This window comes from Sinohyriopsis cumingii, chromosome 12 (genome assembly GCF_028554795.1).
Source record: "Sinohyriopsis cumingii isolate HCF-2022 chromosome 12, ASM2855479v2, whole genome shotgun sequence".
Lineage (NCBI taxonomy): Eukaryota > Metazoa > Mollusca > Bivalvia > Unionida > Unionidae > Sinohyriopsis > Sinohyriopsis cumingii.
In genome coordinates this window covers 21,858,547-21,882,074 of record NC_142972.1, presented here as the reverse complement: position 1 = coordinate 21,882,074, position 23,528 = coordinate 21,858,547, and the positions used below count along the sequence as shown (strand labels likewise).

The following is a 23,528-nucleotide window of genomic DNA, read 5'->3' as shown; positions in this document are numbered from 1 at the left end:
GGTTTTTGCAAACACAGTGACAATTTTAATCCAAATAATGTTGTGTGTGTTGTTTAGCTCAGACCACAGTGATGAAGTCAAGCGTGAGAGTGATAATAATATACATGATGTTTGGGTACTTTCATGATCTAATTCATTTGAGATAAGGAGTCTTCTATCAGGAAAAATGAGTCCATCAGTACTACCTGTGGCTGCTAGTGTGTGGAGAGACCATCAATACTTGTACCCAGTAGTTTTGAAAGAGCCCTTTCATACTGCATGTACCTGCAAGTTTTCAAATAAAAACCTCATCAAATAAAAATCATCCTGGTAAAACCTGTAAAAATGTGAACCTTTTAAAACTTCAGACTTCAACAATTTTGGGAAATGTAATATCTTCCCTGCAGAAATTAGAGCATCTTTTATTTCTCAGAATCGTAATAATTAGTCTAACATTTTCCATTACGTGAGATTTTCTTTTGTTCATGTGAACACAAATCTGTAATATATATGGTCAGTTCTATGGATAGTTTATTTTGTCAAGCCTGCATTAATTAACAGAAGCTTAGCACAGGAATCACAAATGGCATCCATGTGTGCCCTGGCATATGTCCATCCTCAGTCTAGGGGTATAGTGAAACTTCCATCTTTTCTAATGAAAAAAAAGGTAGGCTTGATACAGTGGGTCTCTTCCTGTTTAACACTCATGAATGCAGTGCTGTGAAAGTAAGTTCAGAAAAATTACACAGCATAAACTTCTATGTTTCAAGTGCTAGACTTGTACAGGTTTATATCTTATCATTGGATCAGCGTGGGTCCTTAGTAACCTTGGGATGTTTTTGGTCAGTTTTCACCATTTGCCTCAGCATTAAATAACTTACTTGTGTTGCTGGCCTGCACTTACCAATAGCCAGCTTTTGTTGCTGTGCCAGTACTAAATAGCCAACATGTATTGTTGTGTGATAAAACACCAAAAAACAAAACCAAGGTAAATACCCATGTTTGACTCAGTTTTCAAACTTTGTGCTCAGATTGTGGTTTTATATCATCTTACTTATAATACACTTCACATTATTAGGAAATTTCGGAGATAAAGCTACTGAAAAGGATAAAAATTAACAAAAGTTATAAAAAAATTTTACTGGTCATAGAGCAGAAGAATTTATGGGAAAGTCTGTTGTCAGTCCTCCGTCAGTTACCACAAGTTTGTTATCACTTCCTCAACTACATGGAGGATCACCTTGAAACTTTACACAGTCATCCCATGGTCTGTTTGATCCTAAATGAAAATGGTGTCACTTGAATGTCCAGTATGGCCACCTTGAAAATCTTGTTTATCACTACATCTCTTGAATGGATGGATGGTCATATCATAATGATATCCAATATTGCCACCATAGTAGCCACCTTAAAAAGCTTGTTATTGCTGCTTCTCCTGATTGAAATGTAATATTGCCACAGGGCTTTCACCAAAAGATTTATGATATTCTGTTGGTCCAGAATAAAAATGGCATTTGCCTGATTTTTTTAAATATTATTACTACTCCTCCTGAATGGATGGTCATATCAACATGGAGTTCTTATCAAACAATTTCATATGATGTCCAGTTGGTCCTAAATGTGCCATTCAGACATTCACTATCCTTGCTGTAGTTGTTGTTGTTGTTGTTGTGGGGTTTAATGCCATTTTTCAGCACACGATAGGCTATACATGGCGGCCAGTATTAATGGTGGAGGAAGAACCCGGAAAACCCCGGAAAGAACCACCGACCCACGAGAAGCTACTGGCAAGCTTTCTCACATGCCCACATTGGCTGAATCTTAGACTCGAACTGCCACAGACAGAGGTGAGATGGCAGTGATCCGTAACGAAGAGCGCTTTAGACCACTCAGCCACTCGGGGCCCCTATCCTTGCTGTAGTGGCCATCTTGAAAATCTTATCACTAGTTCTCCTGAATAAATGTTCATCTCAGCTCAGAGTTTTCAGAGAAATATTTGCGATGTCTAGTCGGTGGTAAATGAAAATGGTGCAAATCCAACTTTAAATATGCCAGTCACAATGGTCATCTTGAAAATTTTCCTTTATGGCTGGTCATATTGACATTGGGCTTTCACTAAAAGACTTCTTATGATGTCTAGTTAGTACTAAGGGGTCCAGAGTAGCAGAGTGGTCTAAAATGCTCACCGCAATGATCATTGCCATCTCACCTCTGTCTGCATGGGTTTGAGTCTCGGGTTTGGCCAATGTGGGAACTTGAGAAAGCTTGCCAGCAGCTTCTCATGGGTCAGTGGTTCTTTCCAGGGTTTTCCTGGGGTTTTCCTCCAACATTTATACTGGCCACCATGTATAGCCTGTCTTGTGCTGAATATTGGTGTTAAACCCTACAACAACATTGATTAGTTGGTACTAAATAGAAATATTTCCAATCTGATACTGAATGTGGCCACCGTGGCATCCATCTTGAAAATCCTATTGTTGCTCTTTCAAAATGGAAAGTCGTATCAGCATTCGGATTCATCAGAAGACATATGATGCCCTGGTGATCCTAAATGAAAATGGTGCCAACTTGACAGCCCATATGTCCATGATAGCAGTTAATTTCAAAAAAAGAAAATCTTGTTATTCCTGAAAAATATCAAAGATGGTTTAAACACTCCACACTACAAGGAATAAATTGTCCTATCATGAATTCCTGGAAATTCTTTTCCACTAGTAGAATGTCAGTTCCTTCAAAGGACTCTGTTAAACCTTGGAATCTAATTTTGTCTCTTGAGAAAACACAGTTGCAAGATTACACAAATTTTCGGTAATCATCAAGTTTTTCTACATTTGAAACAGAGGAATTTTTAAGTGAAGTCTAAGTATTATAAATTTATTTTAATCCTGGTTGCATGCTAATTTTTCTGTGAACATTTATTGGTGCCAGCCAAATAATGAGAAAGATCTTTAAAAAATCTCAATTTGAGAAATTTTTTTTTTTTTAATTGAAGACCGGACCTGATGCAAGGTGTAGTTATACAGATAATTATGTGTCTGTTTTATGTTGTAACTATATTTTGTAAGTTTTATTTACTTATACATATCACCAAACTGAATTTGATTTTGTTTACTTTCATGACAGGTTCAGAGAGTGAAGTCTTTTGAAAAGAAGTACAAGCAATTGAAACTTAGAGAGCGACCAAAAACTATATGTGTGGATCAATTTGTGCTTGATGATCTGAAAAATGAGGAAGCAGAGAAAAAACACCAAAATGGTGAAAAGTGTTTAACTTCATCAGAACCTCCTGTCACAGTTGCTATTGACACATCAGGGACGACATTTGAACGTTTGCAACTATTGCGTAATTCTGGGAGGGAAAGTAAGGAAGAGAAAGAGAAAAAGAAGAAAAGGCGGAGGACTGTTTCAGGCATACCCAATGTTTTGAATGAAATTGATGAATTTGAGCGAAAGAGAAAAGCCATTGAAAAGAGACGAGAACAGCCAAGATCATACAGTTTTGATGATTTAGATGCTGAGCCTGATGATGTAGAGAGAGATGAGACAGTGGTGAAGTATTTGGATGAAATAGAAGGAAAACGGGAAGATAGAAGAGAAGATTTTGCAATGAAAGAACCAAAATTAATGAGATTTTTTACCTGTGGAAGATCTCGTTCTCTTCCAAGGTGTATGAAATTGAGTAGTGTCACACGATCTATGTCAGCAGAACGTAAATCTCAGAAGGATGTAAATACCTCATATGGGAGCAGTTCCTTGAGCATTGCAAGTATGGCTTCCAATGCATCCAGTCGAATGTCAAGGTCCACCAAGCGCTCTAGCGTCATCAGCGATAAACTACGCTCTATTGTCACTCGCAGCAGTAGCAAGGAAAGAAAGCGGCCAAAATCTTTAGATCTTGATGCACTTGATGACTTTGTTGAGGTGGATAAAACCAAAAGCCTGGTCAATGTTTCTAACACACAAAATGTTTCTCTTACTCAGAAGGAGAAATCAGATCCCAGTGTTGGACCAGGAAATTACTATTACTTTGACAGCAATACTTTACCAAGGGCACAAGCCAAGAAGTATAATTTCCCATGGGAGAGTCTTCCAAAAGATTGGACAACATCAGTTAAGCTTAGAGAAATTTCAAAGAGAAGGTCTAAAGAGGACAGACAGTCTTCATCAGGTAATAATCCATGTACAGTACATTGTCTCTTTTAAAATACTAAAAGAAAACACTGATTTAGTTTGCCATACATTAACTGAAATATATTTTCATGGGTCTAAAAGTATGAGTTAGTGGTTAAAGACACACTTTCATTGGTACTTAAAGCCATATAGTTTGGGGAACAGTTTGTTTTTATTTCTACACAAGAATTAATTGTCTATAGCAACAATAATATTGATAAAAATTGGTGCCCCATAAAAAAAATGAACTATTGGTAAAAAGAAATTAAGAAAGAAAAAATGTACCTGTTAAAATTTCACTGAAGTTATGTATGTTTTGGATCCTTGTTATAATTCCATCATGCTGTTTGGTTATGGATATCACAAGGAAAAAATGTACATGATCACAGTGGCCTGAATCTGGATCTCCTGAAAGTTACTATACCAGTGGAGCAGTCTGAGTTAACATCCCATGCAAGTACCAGTGACAAATTCCTTCCCTTAAGGAGACACGTCATTGTGCCTCCATCAACTTGAATGACTCTTTTTTCAATTCATTGAAAAACTGTCACACGTGGGAGGTCTTGAAATAGTTGATCCCACTACTATCACCCAGTATGGAAGTGAGCAATATGCACTGTCTGACTGGGAAATAAACCAAGATCTTCCAAATGTTATTCAGGCACTCTACAACCAAAGACATCTGTGACACCATGAATAAAAAAACATGCTATGCTTGCACTGTTTCTATGCTTTGAAATTTATAACATGAGCACTATTTAATATTTCTCTTTGATTTAAAAATTGGTTGATTTATTAATTCTCTTTTAACAGTCCTAGTGCTGTTTATGAGTCAAAAATCATGTATTCTTAGTTAGTGCCTGTCTGATATTGAATATGGCCATCGTGGCATCCATCTTGGAAATCTTGTTATTGCTACTCCTTCTGAACCAGAAGACTTATTATGATGACTAGTTGGTCCTAAATGAAAATAGTTCTAATACTACTACTGTTATCAACATGAGGTTTTCATTCATGGCAGCCATCTTGAAAATATTGTTATTGCTATTCTTCCTTTATGGAAACTAGTTGATCCTGAATGAAAATGGTGCTGATCTGGCCTCAAATATACCGGTAGCTGCCACAATGAACATACAGTATTGAAAATCATGTCACTAATTCTCCAGAATGGATAGTCATATCAGCATGGGATTTTAATCAAAAGTCTTCTCATGGTGTCTAGTTTGTCCTAAATGAAAATTTGAAAATCTTGTAACTTAAAAATATCTGAGATGTTTTCAACACTGCCATTATAATGTTGTGTCATCATGAATTCATGCAGGTTTTTTTGGGACAGTAGAGCTTCAGTCCTTTCAAACAACTATTGTAATTAAACTTGCAATATGTACTAATCTCATCAAGCTCTCTGACATATTAAATAATGAGTGAAATCCATGCATATTAATGAGGTTTCCTTATGTCTGATTGACTGAGCTTATTACCACTCTGGAGTTTTTATTTCTGATCCCGTTTTGATCAGACTTTCAATATATACTTCTGTTATCAAGCTGTTGGACACCTGTGATAAAGAGCAAGATCCATGCATATTAATGAGGTGATCTTGCATCTGGTTGACTGAACACGATGCTAACCTGGATGTCATTTTTCAACAAAACAATTGCAGTAATAGACTTATATGATCAAGATCTAAGATGAGTTCAGTAATGAATGAGATTGACACACATGAATGAGGTGATCTTGCATCTGATTGGCTGAATTTGTTAACACTATTTTTGATCTGATTTTTTTGTAAACTTTGAATACAGACATAAAGAGCATCAAGGTATCCACTGAATTTCACTATTTGTAGGATCTGTACATATTAATGAAGTTTAGCAAAGTTTAAAATAGTTTTTAGATTGTATGCAATTTAAACTATTTGATTTTGCATCTAAAGTACCTGTTCTTTATAAATTCAATCCAAGTAAGGAAAGCAACTGGTGATGTCTTGATATGATTGGACCAAGGCTACTAAAGGTAGCAGCACCTGCAATTGTAGAGAGTATAGCTTTCATTTGCAATGAAAGTATTAGTTCTAATAAATTTCCACAAACATGGAAAACTGCCACAGTTACACCATTGCATAAAGTGGGAGCAAAAGATAATGTAAATAACTACAGACTCATCTCTATCCTTCCTTGTCTCTCCAAATTACTACAAAAACTACTACTACTACTGTACTGTTATCAACATGAGGTTTTCATTCATGGCAGCCATCATGAAAATCTTGTTATTGCTATTCTTTTCTCACCTGTTTGAATACTTATGATCTTATTCATGATAATCAGTCTTGCTTTCGACAGAATCACTCTTGTGAAACTGCACTTGTATCTTTGATTGATAAATGGCTGAAAGCATTAAATCAAAGAGAAATGGTTGGCACTATTGATTTTCATAAAGCTTTTGATCTTGTAGACCATGAAATTTTGCTTGAAAAGCTAAAAATCTATCTATGCATTGAAAACTCCCTAAACTGGTTTGATTCTTACTTAACCAATAGAGTGCAAAAAGTATCTTTACCACATTAACCCCTAGCGACGACTTAACGGGGCAGGAGGTAGTAGCCTACTGCCAAGCTCTGTAGCGTTATGGTCATGCATGATACACTAAAGTGGGTGGTATTATAGAAAGGTAGACAGATGTAGCTCTACAATGATACCAAATAATCTGGAATATCTAGTGTCACTACAAAATACAGATTTAAAACAAAACTCATTTTTTGGACCCGACTTTTTTTTACCCAAAATTTGCCCGTGGTCGGAATCCGATTTTGTGTCCTGATTTTAGACTTTTTGGTCTCAGATCTAAAGCAAACTGGTATGAACTGCAAACAGACAGATGAACCTTTGCGAAAAGTAGGATAAGATGGTCATTTGGAATAAAGAGTGGTCTCCATACAAAAATAATGGCTCTGTTTAGCAGATAAAAATATTTATAAATAAAAAATAATAAAAAATTAAAAAAATCCAACTTTTACCCTTTTGCTCATGCACAAATCAAATAGCCAATGAAAAACGATGTTTCTAATACAACTAGGCAGTATGTTATTGAAAGATGACTGGGGATTGGGTGTTTTCAAGTCTATTAAGAAATAGCTTTCAAAATGTGTTTCCTACTCGATTTTCAGGCGAAAATGACAAAAAGCTTCAGGGGTTAATGTGTTAAATGGTCAACATTCTCAGAGTAAAATATTAATTGTGGAGTAACACAGGGCTGTATCCTTGGACCTCAGTTATTCATTCTGTTTATCAACTACATACCTCGTAAGATAGGAACTTCAATTTCTTCCACTGACTTCTATGCAGATGATACTACACTGTCTGAGATGGGTAAAACCAAAATGATACTTGAAAATAACTTACAAGATGTTCTAAAAAGACTTCAAGTATGGTACAAGTAAAACAGTATGAACATAAATACAGAAAAAAACTAAAGCATTACTAGTTACAATGCAACAAAAACGAGCAAGGCTAGATAGCGACAAACTCCAGGTTCTATTTGACAACATGAGTCTCAATATGAGCTCTCAAGATAGAATTCTTGGTGTATTCATGGATAACAATCTTACTTGGTCTATTCACATTAAACGTGTCAAAAATGGTTAATTGTTGTCTTTGGTTACTGAGGAAAATCAAAACATACATTCTTCTTCAGCATAGGGTCATCTTTTATAAAAGTTATATTCAGCCATATCTTGACTATTGTAATGTAATTTGTGGTAATACCTCTAATTAAAATAGAAAAAACACTTTTAAGACTCCAAAAGAGGGCTTGTCATTTAATTCTAGATCAATGTGTAGACAATTTCCAGGATGCAGTGAATAATATAAAGGTTTTAACAATACATGAAAGAATATTTCTTAGAAAGGCCAAATAGATGTATAAAGTATCCAGAAAAGACATTTGTGTCTATCTAAGCAATATCTTTCACCAAAGAGATGCTGATGGTACTCCAAATTTAAGGTCCATAAGAAGTAAAAGTTACATTATAACAAGGCCAAAGAAGGAATTGTTTAAAAGAGTTTTCAATATACTGGTCCACAGGTATGGAACAATATTCTCAGTGACATAATGCAGGCTCCTTGCATTTCTTTTCATAATCAATGTCTTAAATGGATGAAATCTTTAGACAGTTGAACAGTTCTAGGACAATAAATACTACCTGCTTTTCTGTAATGTTGCAACATTTTCACAGTTGAATTTTTCAATGCAGGATGATATTTTATATTTTATATATGTTCATATGTTCACAGATGCCTGTGCATATGTTCCAGGCTTGATACTTTGATTTTTAAAATCACTTAATTATCTAGTGTCAAGCCAGATTCTTCACATCATGTTGTATATACTGTATATATTGTACATGACAGATAGAAGGCCTCAGGGTAGATTAGTTCTGTAAATAATTGAGTTACCTTCTTAAAATAAAGTCTTTATTATTATTATTATTAATATTATCATTATTATTGTTATTATTATTATTATTATTATTATTAACTATTGAGAATGACATGGTTTGATTACAGAGTTCTTTCTCTTGTAAATGTTATTAATACCAGCAAAAATTAAATTTTAGAACACAAGATGTGTCAAGGATAAATTCACGTAGAATAATTTTAAAAAGAGTAAGTATATACATTAGTGATTAAAATAAATAATGCATAATTTATAACTGTGAAAAAAGCATAAAATAGAATTATTGTTAAAGGAAATGTAGTTGCAGGCTAGCATAAACTATTTGCATTGTTGCAGTGAAAGATCAGAAGTTTTTTCCACAGTTATAGATATATGTTTGCAAGTAATTGAATTATTTTCTGATATTAACTTTTTCTATAATGAGGACATATTTCTTGTAAATACCATTTATAAATTTTATTTGCAGAGAAATATTTTTAGCATATGTGCCACATTTAAGATTCAAAAATTAATTAAGCATGTTTGATATGTGTTTGACAGTTGCTAAAATTGTCATGATAAAGTGATATAATTGGTGTCACTGCTCACAATTTTTTCTTCTGGCTTTGAATGCAGATAAAACCTCAATGTGCTTTTTTATGAAATATGTCCAGATTTAATACCAGGAGTAAAATGGTCTGTAAAAAAAAAACACCTGTGAAGTATAGTTTCCAACAAACACCTGTTAATTATTGTTTCAGTCTATGTGCAAGACAGGTGACTGTCATGTCTGTAGTTGTTGTTGTTGTTGTTATAGGGTTTAACGCCATTTTTCAGCACAAGATAGGCTATACATGGCGGCCAGTATTAATGGTGGAGGAAGAACCGGGAAAATCCCGGAAAGAACCACCGACCCATGAGAAGCTACCGGCAAGCTTTCTCACATATCCACATTTGCCGAGCCCGAGACTCGAACCTATGCAGACAGAGGTGAGATGGCAGTGATACGTGACGGACAGCGCTTTAGACCACTCAGCCACTCGGGGCCCCGTCATGTCTGTAGACCACAAGCTGAAGCTTTAAATGTAAAATTAGCTTTGAAGATTTTTGTTGACTTTAATTATGAGTGAGAGGTTAATCATGCTAATTATGCCATTTATTTTTGTAATAAAATTTTTATTAGACTTTAGCAAAGTAGGTTTAATTCATGTGATATAAAGGCGGGGAGCTGGTTTGTATGTGTGGTGTTCTTAAACTACTACATTAGCCTGTTTAGTTAAATGTCAATTATTAAGTTATGTGGACCAGGTGAGCACTATCCAACACACTAATGGGTCTCTTCTGATATTATAGGTTGATGATTTTTGCAGGATGATTAAGTGCCTCTTTTTTTGTTAATATAAAGTCTCGATGCTTTCGTTTGAACATAGGACAGTAAATAACAAAATGTTTGCAATTTAGCAAGAATGTAAACTCACAAAAGTAGTTTTAATGGGGAAATACTATAGTACATGAAAGAAGACCTTATGGCCATTATTAATTTGCAAAGTATTTATCTTGCTAATATCCTAAATTTTCTTAACACATGAAAATTTAATGATGCTCAAAATATTTTGATTAACAGTGCTTGTTTTGTTTACTTTTTTTAGGTCAAATGTTATTTCATTTATTTTTTTATAGATATCATAATATTGGAATTTTGCTTATGTACCAATTATGCACCAGTTATCATTTGACCTTTACTTTAATTGACAAGTTGTTTTCAAGCATGCTATTTAAATTACACACATTACACTGATATGACTGGCCTTGAATTTGTTAGCTGATTTTTATACTTTTTGCATAATGTGTCTGTTTTCAGTAATGCTTGAATCAATTAATCTTCAAGACATTATATTTAATCATGATAATAATAATAATAATAATAATAATAATAATAAAATCTGCCCATTGTTATCAAGAGCAACTCAAAGTTATGGATTGAAGTCTGGAGAAAGATACTACATGAATAAAAAGAGTTCGTACCTTGAATATATAAATTATACACTATTGCAGTATTGAATGTATGTGAATCTGGTTCATATTCTACCGCAACACCAACATTCTTTATGCTGCCACCTTCCATAAAATGTGTGAGTTCTGCTGCAGATGCTCATGTTATTAATAAATATTGCAGACTACTGCTGATTAATTTGCAGATGTTGTGTAATGCAGTGACTGGAGGCATCTGCAACTTGGGGTTTGTATTTTTTCCAGGCATCATACTTCCTTTAAGGGCAGTACAATTGTTCTTCAGCAGACATTTGTAAAGTCCTGGGTCAATGATTGCACTGAGATGCCTGAGTCCAGTCTTGAGCTGATCTTGACAAGATTTCTCCTCATAGTTTAATTCTCAAATATTTATTTAAGTCACTTCTTATGAGAGATCCTGTAAAATTTAGGAATGAAGTCATTACCACCCTAGCTGAGACTGAAAGATAGGATCACTGCTAAATGTTGTCTTTATTATATCTCATTGCAGCAGCCCTGATGATTCCTGTTTATTTTAGACATCAAGCCTACCGGTACTTCTAGGCATCTTTGTAAACAACATAAACATGATTCTTGAAACTGCCATCATCCTTTAATGGCAAGAATACATATTGCTGTACAATCTATCAGTGTCCCCAGATGATACATAGTTACAAAATTTTTTCTTCTTCTCCTTCTTCAAGTCTGGTTGCAAAGCCAGTCTGCTTGACCTAGCTCTGTCTCAATTTTCTTTTGCCTGATGTTCAGTTTCTTAGGAATATACATATTTGTGATGCTTTGGAGTATCACATGTCCTTGGACTGTTTACATGGTGTCACCCTGTGATGCTTGGGAATATGTGCATGGACTGTTTACATGGTGTCCCCCTGTGATGCTTGGGAATATCACATGTGCATGGACTGTTTACATGAGAGGTGGGCAAACTTTCCAGTGCAAGTGCCACATACACAAATTTACACCTTGTTGCGGGCCGCGTAATTCATTAAGTAAAATAATTAATATTTGAAATAGTAAAAACAAAAGGTTTTCCTAAATAACATCTAATTATATTTCAGTTGTTAATAAGTTGTTAATATTTGAAAACTTAAACTTAAACTTCAAAAAAAAACATTCATTTGATAAACAGAGTAACATAAACAGAGTCAGTGCAAATGATGACTTGTTCTTAGGCCGCATGAAAACCTTTAACGGGCCGCATGAAAGCCCTTGGCGGGCCACATGCGGCCCACAGGCCATAGTTTGCCCACCCCTGGTTTACATAATGTCACCTCAAGATGCTCAGGAGTATCACATGTGTATGGACTGTTTATATGGTGTCCCCCTGTGATGCTTGGGAATATCACATGTGCATGGACTGTTTACATGGTGTCCCCTTGTGATGCTTGGGAATATCACATGTGCATGGACTGTTTACATGGTGTCCCCCTGTGATGCTTGGGAATATCACATGTGCATGGACTGTTTACATGGTGTCACCTCAAGATGCTCAGGAGTATCACATGTGCATGGACTGTTTACATGGTGTCACCTCAAGATGCTCAGGAGTATCATGTGTGCTTGGACTGTTTACATGATATCACCTTTAAATGCTTGGGTGTATCACATGTGCATGGACTGTTTACATGGTATCACCTTGTTATACTTGGGAGTATCATATGTTCATTGACTGTTTATATGGTGTCACCTCAAGATGCTTAGGAGTATCACATGTACTTGGACTGTTTATATGGTGTCACCTCAAGATGCTCAGGAGTATCACATGTACTTGGACTGTTTATATGGTGTCACCTCAAGATGCTCAGGAGTATCACATGTACTTGGACCGTTTACATGGTATCACCTTGCAATACTTGGGAGTATCAAATGTGCATGGACATGATACTTGGGAGTATTACATGCATGGACTGTTTACATGGTATCACCTTGTGCTGCTTGGACTGTATCACATATGTATGGACTTTTTACAGGGTACCACTTGAGATGTTTTTCCAGATGTTAAAGTTCTCTCACATGACCAGTCAGAAAAATACAGATCAGTATTTTCCTTCATGGTTTTAATGACAGCTGGTTTGCTAATATTTTCTGTACTGATAATCTCACCATCATCTTTTAAGTGGTAGATGTTGGTTTTGTTTTGTTTGGTTCTTTTGCCCAGGCTGTAAATATTAAATAATCTGTGGTAAAAGAGTACTTCTCATAATATATAACAACATGTGAGGCAAATGGGAATTCTTTCAGCAACCATCTCAAAACTCTGTTTTCTAAATAGTGCAGTTATCCCAGATCTACCAAATGCTTGAAATTGCACTCCAGTAAACTCTACTATGATCAGGGCTGTACTATAAATTGTACCCAGCAGACTCTACTATGATCATGGCTGTACTATAAATCATACCCAGTAGACTCTGCTTTGATCAGGGTTGTACTATAAATCATACCCAGTAGACTCTACTATGATCAGGGTTGTACTATAAATCATACCCAGTAGACTCTGCTATGATCAGGGTTGTACTATAAATCATACCCAGTAGACTCTACTATGATCAGGGCTGTACTATAAATCATACCCAGCAGACTCTACTATGATCATGGCTGTGCTATAAATCATACCCAGTAGACTCTACTATGATCAGGGTTGTACTATAAATCATACCCAGTAGACTCTGCTATGATCAGGGTTGTACTATAAATCATACCCAGTAGACTCTACTATGATCAGGGCTGTACTATAAATCATACCCAGCAGACTCTACTATGATCATGGCTGTACTATAAATCATACCCAGTAGACTCTGCTATGATCAGGGTTGTACTATAAATCATACCCAGTAGACTCTACTATGATCAGGGTTGTACTATAAATCATACCCAGTAGACTCTGCTATGATCAGGGTTGTACTATAAATCATACCCAGTAGACTCTACTATGATCAGGGCTGTACTATAAATCGTACCCAGTAGACTCTGTTATGATCAGGGCTGTACTATAAATTGTACCCAGCAGACTCTACTATGATTAGGGCTGTACTATAAATTGTACCCAGTAGACTCTACTATGATCAGGGCTGTACTATAAATCATACCCAGCAGACTCTACTATGATCAGGGCTGTACTATAAATTGTACCCAGTAGACTCTGCTATGATCAGGGTTGTACTATAAATCATACCCAGCAGACTCTACTATGATCAGGGCTGTACTATAAATCATACCCAGCAGACTCTACTATGATCAGGGCTGTACTATAAATCATACCCAGCAGACTCTACTATGATCATGGCTGTACTATAAATCGTACCCAGTAGACTCTGCTATGATCAGGGCTGTACTATAAATTGTACCCAACAGACTCTACTATGATCAGGGCTGTACTATAAATTGTACCCAGTAGACTCTACTATGATCAGGGCTGTACTATAAATCATACCCAGCAGACTCTACTATGATCATGGCTGTACTATAAGTTGTACCCAGTAGACTCTGCTATGATCAGGGTTGTACTATAAATCGTACCCAGTAGACTCTACTATGATTAGGGCTGTACTATAAATTTTACCCAGCAGACTCTACTATGATCAGGGCTGTACTATAAATCGTACCCAGTAGACTCTGCTATGATCAGGGTTGTACTATAAATCATACCCAGTAGACTCTACTATGATCAGGGCTGTACTATAAATCATACCCAGCAGACTCTACTATGATCATGGCTGTACTATAAATCATACCCAGTAGACTCTGCTATGATCAGGGTTGTACTATAAATCATACCCAGTAGACTCTACTATGATCAGGGCTGTACTATAAATCGTACCCAGTAGACTCTGCTATGATCAGGGTTGTACTATAAATCGTACCCAGTAGACTCTACTATGATTAGGGCTGTACTATAAATTGTACCCAGTAGACTCTACTATGATTAGGGCTCTACTTTAAATTGAACCCCTATAGACTCCACTGGGATTGTGGCTGTACTATAAGTTGTATCCCAGTAGACTCTGCTGGGATTGCAGCTGTACTATAAATTGTACCCAGTAGACTTGACTGTGATTGTGGCTGTACATTGGGAGTTATTTACCCTTTTAAACTTTAGTCTTTCTTAAGCAGTAATTGAACCTGTCATTCTTTAGGGAAATTAACACTAACATAAATTTGATTATTGGTCTGAATCCAAAATGAAATATAATTAAGATGCCTAACATACATGCTAAGTAGATTTAGATGACTGAGTTCCAAAGTTTCAGTGCTGCTTGGTGGGGATGGGGGAGGTGATAAATACTAAGATAGACCCACAAAGAAAACAGAAAAGAAAGAATATTTTTTTGTATTTACATCAAAGAATATTCAGATTCTATCTAAATAGAAAAATGTTATACTCATTAACTGAATCAGTTCTGCTTGTGTTGGTGTGTCATAAAACACCCAACCAAAGCCAAGCCAATAATATGGACACAGTTTTATGAAATGTTCAGTTTTGTTCACAACTCATCTGTACCGCTCAGGTGGCATAGTGGTTAGAGTGCCTGCCTCGGATGCAGGAGGTCAAGGGTTTGTACCCTGGCCGAGTCATACCAAAGACTTATAAAAATGGTACTAAGAGCTGCCTCGCTAGGCACTCAGCATTATGCGATTTGTGTTAGACTGGTCGACCTTGTGTCAGGATAATGTGATGGTGTGGTTATGTCATGCTACATGTCTGTGTCATGGTGCTTCAGTGCTAGATATCACTACAAACTGCCACGCTGCAGACATTGTAGCGATATGGCTGAAATTTTTTTAAAAGTTATGTTAAAAATCTAAATCACGAAATGTCATGTGCCCCACTTACAATATTATTACTAACATTAGAGATGGGTGGACAGTTGAAAGATTAAATAGCCCCGAGCCCCCAGTCAGCAAGGTTGATGGTCTAGGTTTATAAAATATAAAAATAATAAGGTGAAAGATATAACAATTTAATAAATTATATCATGGTATTCAACAATTACAGGACAATTTCTTTCAGTCAATACACAAACCTATTCAAATTGCCAGTTATTTCATCATGCAAAATTAAAGGTGAGAGTGTTTTCCTTGCTGTGTCTCTTCTGTGTCACTCATCTGCAACTTCTGCCTTGTATCCCAATTCGGTACTTCCAGTACCCTTGTTTATGTTCTCTGGGCCCTGTGCCTTCGCACAGCTGCCTATTTCCACATGCTCTCCTCGTCTTCTCACTCTAATCTTCAGGTGGCACCCTATTCCACCTGGAAAGCTTCCTCAGAAGCCTTTGCTCCAAAACTTGTCTGAATTTTCTAGAACTCTTTTTTTTCCCACTCCTTTATAGAAGTCCACAATTTGCTTTCAGAGTACCGTGATGTTTCTTTAGTCACATCAAAATCTGTACTGATTCTTACAAAATGACTTTAACAGGATAATGTCTGGCAGCGTGAGAAACCCATCCAAAAATTTACTATTTTAGTTCTGATTGGATACTGATGGTCTCTTTGAAAACTGCCTGGGGTAGTAGCACTGACATGTTATAATGTCAGGTTTTCCAGTCTCTAAGCCTAAGCTGACCGGTGACATCACTGGCTGATTACAAAATAAAGTTTCTCACCCCCACTGCAAGGTTATCTTTGAATTGACTGCCAACTTGACTGTGATGCAATAGCTAGGTCACAGACAGGTAGTTTATTTGTCAGTCTAAAGTCATAATATTATATAACATGTAATGACATTACCCAAAATACATTGAATTATGAATTCTGTCAGAAGATGTATTAACATGAGGCAGGAATTGTTAGCAAATTTTCTCACAAAACATGACACAAAATCACAAACACAACTCCTCTGTCTGTAGCAGTTTTATATTTTCATTAAAAAAAAGAAAATGAACATTTTTCATTCATCATGAAAAATAATCTAGAAGAACGGTTAGTGAGGAAAACAGTTTTGTTTTGACAGAATAAATACCATTGCATGTGTCAATTCAGTTAGTACAATTGGAATTCATAGTGTGGTATGCGTCCTTTGTTAAAACAAATTATCACACCAGAGTCATTATACTATTGTATGGCCCTAATTTGGACTCAGATACAAGTAGTTGAAGAGATGATTTATTTAATTTTGATGGAGATGTGCCAAATATTTGTCTGGTATAGGAATTCAAAACTTATTTACTTGCTTATAAGTCAAGTCAAACTACAGATAACAAAGATCCTGATCTGCTATAGCATAAGGGGCCTGCAGATCAGGGTCTATGTTGTTTGTTCTACTGATTAATCCTAAGAATTTGCACAGACCCAGATCTGCCAGCATATTATGTGACAGCAGATCTGGGTCTGCAAAGTTTGCAGTTGGGCTTGTTTTATAAGTGGGCATATTCAGTACTTCTTTTTGGTCTGTATGACTTCTGATAAGTCACTGAGACATGCAAATGGTGCTTGTAAACAATATTTTCAAGAAAGATTTGTATCCACTCTCAATTTTCACTTGCCACATGCTTTGTTTTTTCTGGAGTACAAATACAGCATCTAAATGAATTATATCTTGTGATATTAAATCAGGCCAGTGTGTCCATTGTAATTGATAGAGAGTATCTAATTACATGTACATGGAATGAAAACATAATCACACATTGCAGTCAGATAATAGAGTTAGGAGCAGGCTGAGGTTCCTAGTGCTGTTTACATATATTCCGAATGTTTGATGACTGACTAAGCAATCAAACTGGAATTATTTTGTGGTTTTGATCCAAAATCTTCGCACATTGAAGTGAGTGCAGCAAGTGTTTCAATTTGGTTAGTATTATTTTTGGACTTGTTTGTAGTAAGGAGATATTTTGATGATTTTTTTGCAGTGGAACTTTTGAATCAAGGCTCAGGTCCCACCAATTGGGTCCATTTTAAAAAAAAATGATATTGTTGCAAGTCCATAATGCTGTCTAAAATTTAAATCATTTATACAATACAGTGAACACAGACATAGTGGGCACCTCTGTATCAAGACACCTGCTCATAAAGGACAACATTAAGTTTAGGCATTTAGTTCACTTCTGTATCCAGGTACCTGTTCAAAAAAGGACAATCATAAGTTGAGTTAGATATTTCACTTCAGTTAGATTCACATCTGTCCACAAAGGACATAATTGTGATTTCTTCAGTGTCCTTTATAGGTATGGTTCAGATTTTTGTCTACAAAAACTGACTTTACATGTTTTCAACAGGAATGAATGGAGTGGAAGGCTTTTCACACACAGTGAAACTACAGATTAGTTAGCAGTGGTACATTTTCTAATGAGTTGGTTGTGTTCTTGCACAATATTCATATCTTCAGTTATCTATCTGTCTCAATAAAGGCTGGCATAATTATTGAAATAATTTGTTAATTAGTTGATATATGAATTAAACTCGACCATCAATACAGAAATTAGATAATTGATATTTGAAAGAGAAATTTATAGACAATGACAGTTATTGTTTTAAAATTCAGTATACCTGCTTGATGAAAGTGGTAGTGTTTGTAATGATTGTAAATGTTATATTGTATTCATGGTGGCATTGTAAAGCAAAATCTTTGCAAAAATTTGACTTTATATACAATGAGCTATTAAACTGAAGAACACAAGTCAGAGCAGTTCAGATAAATGCATGTGAAACATCTAAATGGAAATTGTCTTTCTTTTTGATTTTCCATAATTTGGATAAAAGAATATGGCAACTTACAGGATCTTGCACTTCTTGGGTGTTAAAAAAAACAAGTCATTTCAGGTTTTACTAACTACTCATGCTACTTTTGGGATGTTACTATCTTTGTGTCATGGATCTTACTGCGTTTTCTAACAGAGAAACAAATATTTTGGACTTTCTTAATATCCATAATTTTTTTCCATTTTCTAGAGGTGCGCATTTTGACTGTTATACTGGTTTACTATGGTATTTTTCAGTGGTACTTCTCTCTGTACTGGTACTTAAGTGGTTATCCATCAGTAAGGAATGTAAGGAAATTGCAAATAATCTTGTTAAGAATTTAATGTTATTAAAAACATGTTTTCTTTTTTTATTACGAAATAATTCCAAATATTAATTTTTCTACAAAATAGTTATATTTGTCAGATTAATTTCATATATTTTACAAATATATTTATCAACATTTATTCATGTATGCCAACATAGCAGCTGAATTGATGTTGTGAAAGATATTCAGTCCAAATTCAACTTTTGCAAAAAATTTGGAGTTTAACAAATGTTTTTTTTATAGTTATTTACTAGTGTATGTTAATGTGTTAAGTACGTCTATTTCTTTGTAAGACTGAGAATCATCCTATTTTCTCATGTCCACTAAATATTTTCTTTTTTGTTGAGTCAGTTTATTTACTGGCCATCTCTAATATCATGCCTGGGTGTTGGCATGCCACTTAAATTAGGCCTATTATTGCAGTAGTGTAAGCTAGTAAATTGTAGCCTTCATTGTCAAGACTTTCTGTTTTTATCAGCAAGCTCTCTAATGTCAGCAAAATTTCTTTTACAGGGTGTCTGATGTAGTGTAAGCTTAATTGTCCCAGATTAGTTACAGTTTTTAGATGACAACTTGTACAACAATTAACGTACACATAGCAAACATCTACTATAAAGGCACTGACAGTTTAATGGGGGGGGGGGCCTCTGATTTTATTTCCATTTGAGATAATTTATTTTCATTTATCTCAAATATATTTTTTCTTCAAATAATACAGAATATGATGTTGTTTTGCTTTAATTCCCACATCACAATAAAATTAGATTGTTGGTCAGTCTATTGTGGTGTGTATTTTAGCATGTTCAGAAATACAGTGGTACAAATTGTGGTGGGGCTAGGTGGCTGAGTGGTCTAAAGTACTGACTATCACTATCTTACCTCTGTCACAGACTCAGCCAATGTGGGTTTGTGAGAAAGCTTGCCAGTTGCAGCCCATGGGTCAGTGGTACTTACTGGGAGCTTCCTCCACTAGTTATACTGGCCGACATATATAACTTATCTTGTGCAGAGAAATGGCATTAAGTCACATAAAAAACAACAACAATTTTTTATGGTACCTAACTCTACTTTTAGACCATCTTAATTGGTTGGTAACCTATTTATGAGACCAATCCTTTTAATTTTAAATATTTTACATGCAAAGCCTTAATTGAGCTCAAGGACCCAGAGTACTGCATCCATCACCACTTGTTAGCTTAGACACCCAGAAAATTCACTCAGCTTCACCTAGCATTGTTACTGATCCATGGTGTCAGCTTGGTTTATCTATCACCTTGATTTGTCTTGGACCAGAATGCAACCAATCATGTATCCATATCATTTACTGACAGACAGAATTCTTCTACTAAGGTATGAAATGCTCACCTTGAAAATTATACATATCAACCACATGATGTTAACAAATTACCCTGCCACAACAGTTTCTATGTCCATTTAGCTGGTGGGAGTACTTGATTATTCCTTTCATCTTGCTTCTTCACAGGTACACAAAATTAATTTCTTTAGTAGTTAAAGTTACTTCACTAAATTTTTCATTTCAGTTGGGCAGTATGGAACAGTATATGTGCAATAATTTTTAGTTGCTTTTCTTTCATCTTTTTTAAAAATGCTTTCCCCCCCAGTAAATTCACTGGTTAGGGCCATTTGGTTCAGAAAATGTGACAGTTGATTTCCAGCAAAATTAGTTTGGTCTGCTTTTCTAAGATGAAAGAGAAGCATATATAAATATCTATTTTCTTTTGTCCTTAAGGAAATGGTTAGTGTGTCATAACTGCTGGAACTAAGCTAACAAGAAATGTGATATAGTGTTTTCATCAATATTTTAAAATTTATGAGTTGATCTTTAATTGTATCAAGAAAAAAATTAAAATTACTTTAAAATATATTTTTAGGAAAATATGTCATAAGAAAATTTAAAGAAACTAATATATGTATTAAAAAATTTCACCTACTTTTAACATCAGTTATCAAAGCATTAATCAAATACAGTTTTACTTATGCTAGCTATAAATAAGTGTGCCCTGTTGAAACATTACAAGTCATTTATATACCGTGATTAATTCATGCACTTGTTGGAAGTTCACATTATTTCAAAGAGACAGCTATAAAATACATGGTATAAGTTGAAAATATGCGAGACTGCGATAAAAGGTATCCACCTGAGGCTGTGAACATTTACAAGTCATTTTCATTCGTGACAACTTTAAAATAACAAGAAGCAGTTTTCAACAATCACTTTGAGTTTACACTTCACCATCAGTCATAAGTGTTAAACCCCCTATGAATAGGCATACCTAGGTCTAGTTATTCATAATGTATTCTACTACAAAAAAATCCCTCCCTGCTGAATATATGGGGATGGTACATTCATAACAGATTATGTGTCAGTCACAGCTTGTTGCATATAACATACATGAGAGTCTCACTCTCACTTACAGTTTTCTGTAGTGTATTACGTGATGCTCACTTAATATTCTCTTGTCATGTTCAAGTACACAGTACCTTATTTCTAATGTTGTATAGGTAACTGGAGTGGATATAGTAGCAGTAACCGACAGTCACTGGACTCGGATCTCATCAGATCTGAAGGAATTCCATACCATTCCCAGCATTCTATTGGAAAGGACTCGGGCAGGGATTCTCCTTCATTAGAGGAGGTGGCTGGGTAAGTGAAACTTTTACAAATTGTTGCTACAATTTGGAAAAAATATGAAACCTTTCATGTAAATATTATATTGACAGTAATGAATGAGGTAGGAAGGAGAGACATATGAAGGAAATTCAGCCAGGGAAAGTTACCAAGTTTCAATTAAAAATGGAATTCATTAGAAGTAAGGGCTGTTTTTTGAAGCATTGATCAGCATGTTGTAATTTTATTAGTTCTTAATGAAAGATGAAGAATGGGTGGGGTGAGGTGAGATGGGGGAATTGTAGGTGGAGTGAAGAGTACTTATTAATGTGGAATGTCACCTAAACCTATAGCCAGTTCAGAAGCTTCATAGATTTTCATAGAAAATGTATAATCCTGGGTGTAGATTTTGTAACCTTAAATATAATATTCAAAAGATTAATGTCTAACATGTAATATAACATCATATCCAGAAAGCCTTTGGGGAAACTATATCATAAGTATAATAAATACATGGTTGCAAAGATGTCCTACTACTGGTACTCACTAATTTTGTACATGTGCACGTGCATAAGGCAAATTGGAGTCAGAAATTGCAGACCCCTGTTTAAGGTTAAGATAAGATGAAAAAAAAGGTTTTTCTCTTTCTCACAATTATTCTGTTCAACATTTGACCTTTCATTTGTGCCATACATTCAAACTGGAGTTTTGACAAGAATTAAAAATAGATGTTGTTCGCATGTTCTTGAAAAGGGAGTCACTAAAATAAGTACGTAAAAAACTAGGAAATGTGGAACTCAGATGTAGATGCACATGTGAACATGTGGATGTAGAACCCAGATGCAATGGCGCCTCCTGCATGTATGATGTGGTCTAATGGATGAAGTGTTTTTAACCTGAGATGCATTATACCCTGGTGATGGTCATGCTAATATTAGGTCTGGTGGACGTTTTGAAAGAGTTTGATTTACATACTTGTAGATGAAAAACTGAATTTCACTATTTTAAGGCATTTAATGTGCTGAAGTTTCTTTTTGGAGTTTTAATTTGACATGTACAAACTGTTCCAGCTTATTAACTGTACATGTATATAGAACCACAAAGCATGTAGACCCATATCAGCTGTCACATAATGTTTATGGAACCATAAAGCATGTAGACCCACATCAGCTGTCACGTAATGTGTATAGAACCACAAAGCATGTAGACCCATATCAGCTGTCGCATAATGTTTATGGAACCATAAAGCATGTAGACCCACATCAGCTGTCACGTAATGTGTATGGAACCACAAGCATGTGGACCCACATCAGCTTTTACATAATCTGAATCGAACCTCAAAGCATGTAGACCCACATCAGCTGTCACATAATGTGTATGGAACCACAAGCATGTAGACCCACATCAGCTTTTACATAATCTGAATCGAACCTCAAAGCATGTAGACCCACATCAGCTTTTACATAATCTGAATCGAACCTCAAAGCATGTAGACCCACATCAGCTTTTACATAATCTGAATCGAACCTCAAAGCATGTAGACCCACATCAGCTTTTACATAATCTGAATCGAACCTCAAAGCATGTAGACCCACATCAGCTTTTACATAATCTGAATCGAACCTCAAAGCATGTAGACCCACATCAGCTTTTACATAATCTGAATCGAACCTCAAAGCATGTAGACCCACATCAGCTGTCACATAATGTGAATCAAACCTCAAAGCATTTAGACCCACAAAAGCTGCACATAATATGTTTGTAACCACAGAGCATATGGGGGCCCCTGGTTGCCGGGTGATCTAAAGTGTTCATCTTAAATGATCACTGCCAGCTCATCTCTGTCCACATGTGGGTTCGAGTTTTTGGGCTCAACCAATGTGGGTATGTGAGAAAGCTTGCCAGTAGTTTCCAGTGGTTCTTACCGTGGTATTCCCAGGTTCTTCTTCCACCAGTTATACTGGCTGCCATGTATCGCCTATGTGTTTAGAAATGGTATTAAATCCAAAACAACAACAACACAGCATCGAGACCCATATCAGCCGTCATATGTTTGTGGAACCACTAAGTATGTAGACCCTCATCAACTGTCACAACATATTTTTAGAACTGCATAATATGCATCTCCACTTAAGCTGCCACACAATGTGTATGAACCCCGAAGCATGTAGACTTACATTAGTTATCACAGTTAATGTGTTGGTTGATAAGGATATATTCTAATGATGTTACCTTGTATTGCCATCACAGTGTAAAACTGTTGATAAAATGATGATATTGGCAACAGCA

General features: G+C 35.6%; 1 protein-coding gene across 1 annotated transcript in view; it reads left to right on the top strand.

Moving 5' to 3' along the window:
* LOC149786087 (uncharacterized) overlaps window positions 1-23,528 on the top strand; it is a 157,431-nt gene that overhangs the window by 120,278 nt on the left and 13,625 nt on the right. The window contains exons 3-4 of the mRNA XM_089976381.1: window positions 3,103-4,147; window positions 21,134-21,275. Of these exons, the coding sequence (XP_089832507.1) occupies window positions 3,103-4,147; window positions 21,134-21,275 (1,187 nt within the window). The remainder of the gene's footprint in view (window positions 1-3,102; window positions 4,148-21,133; window positions 21,276-23,528) is intronic.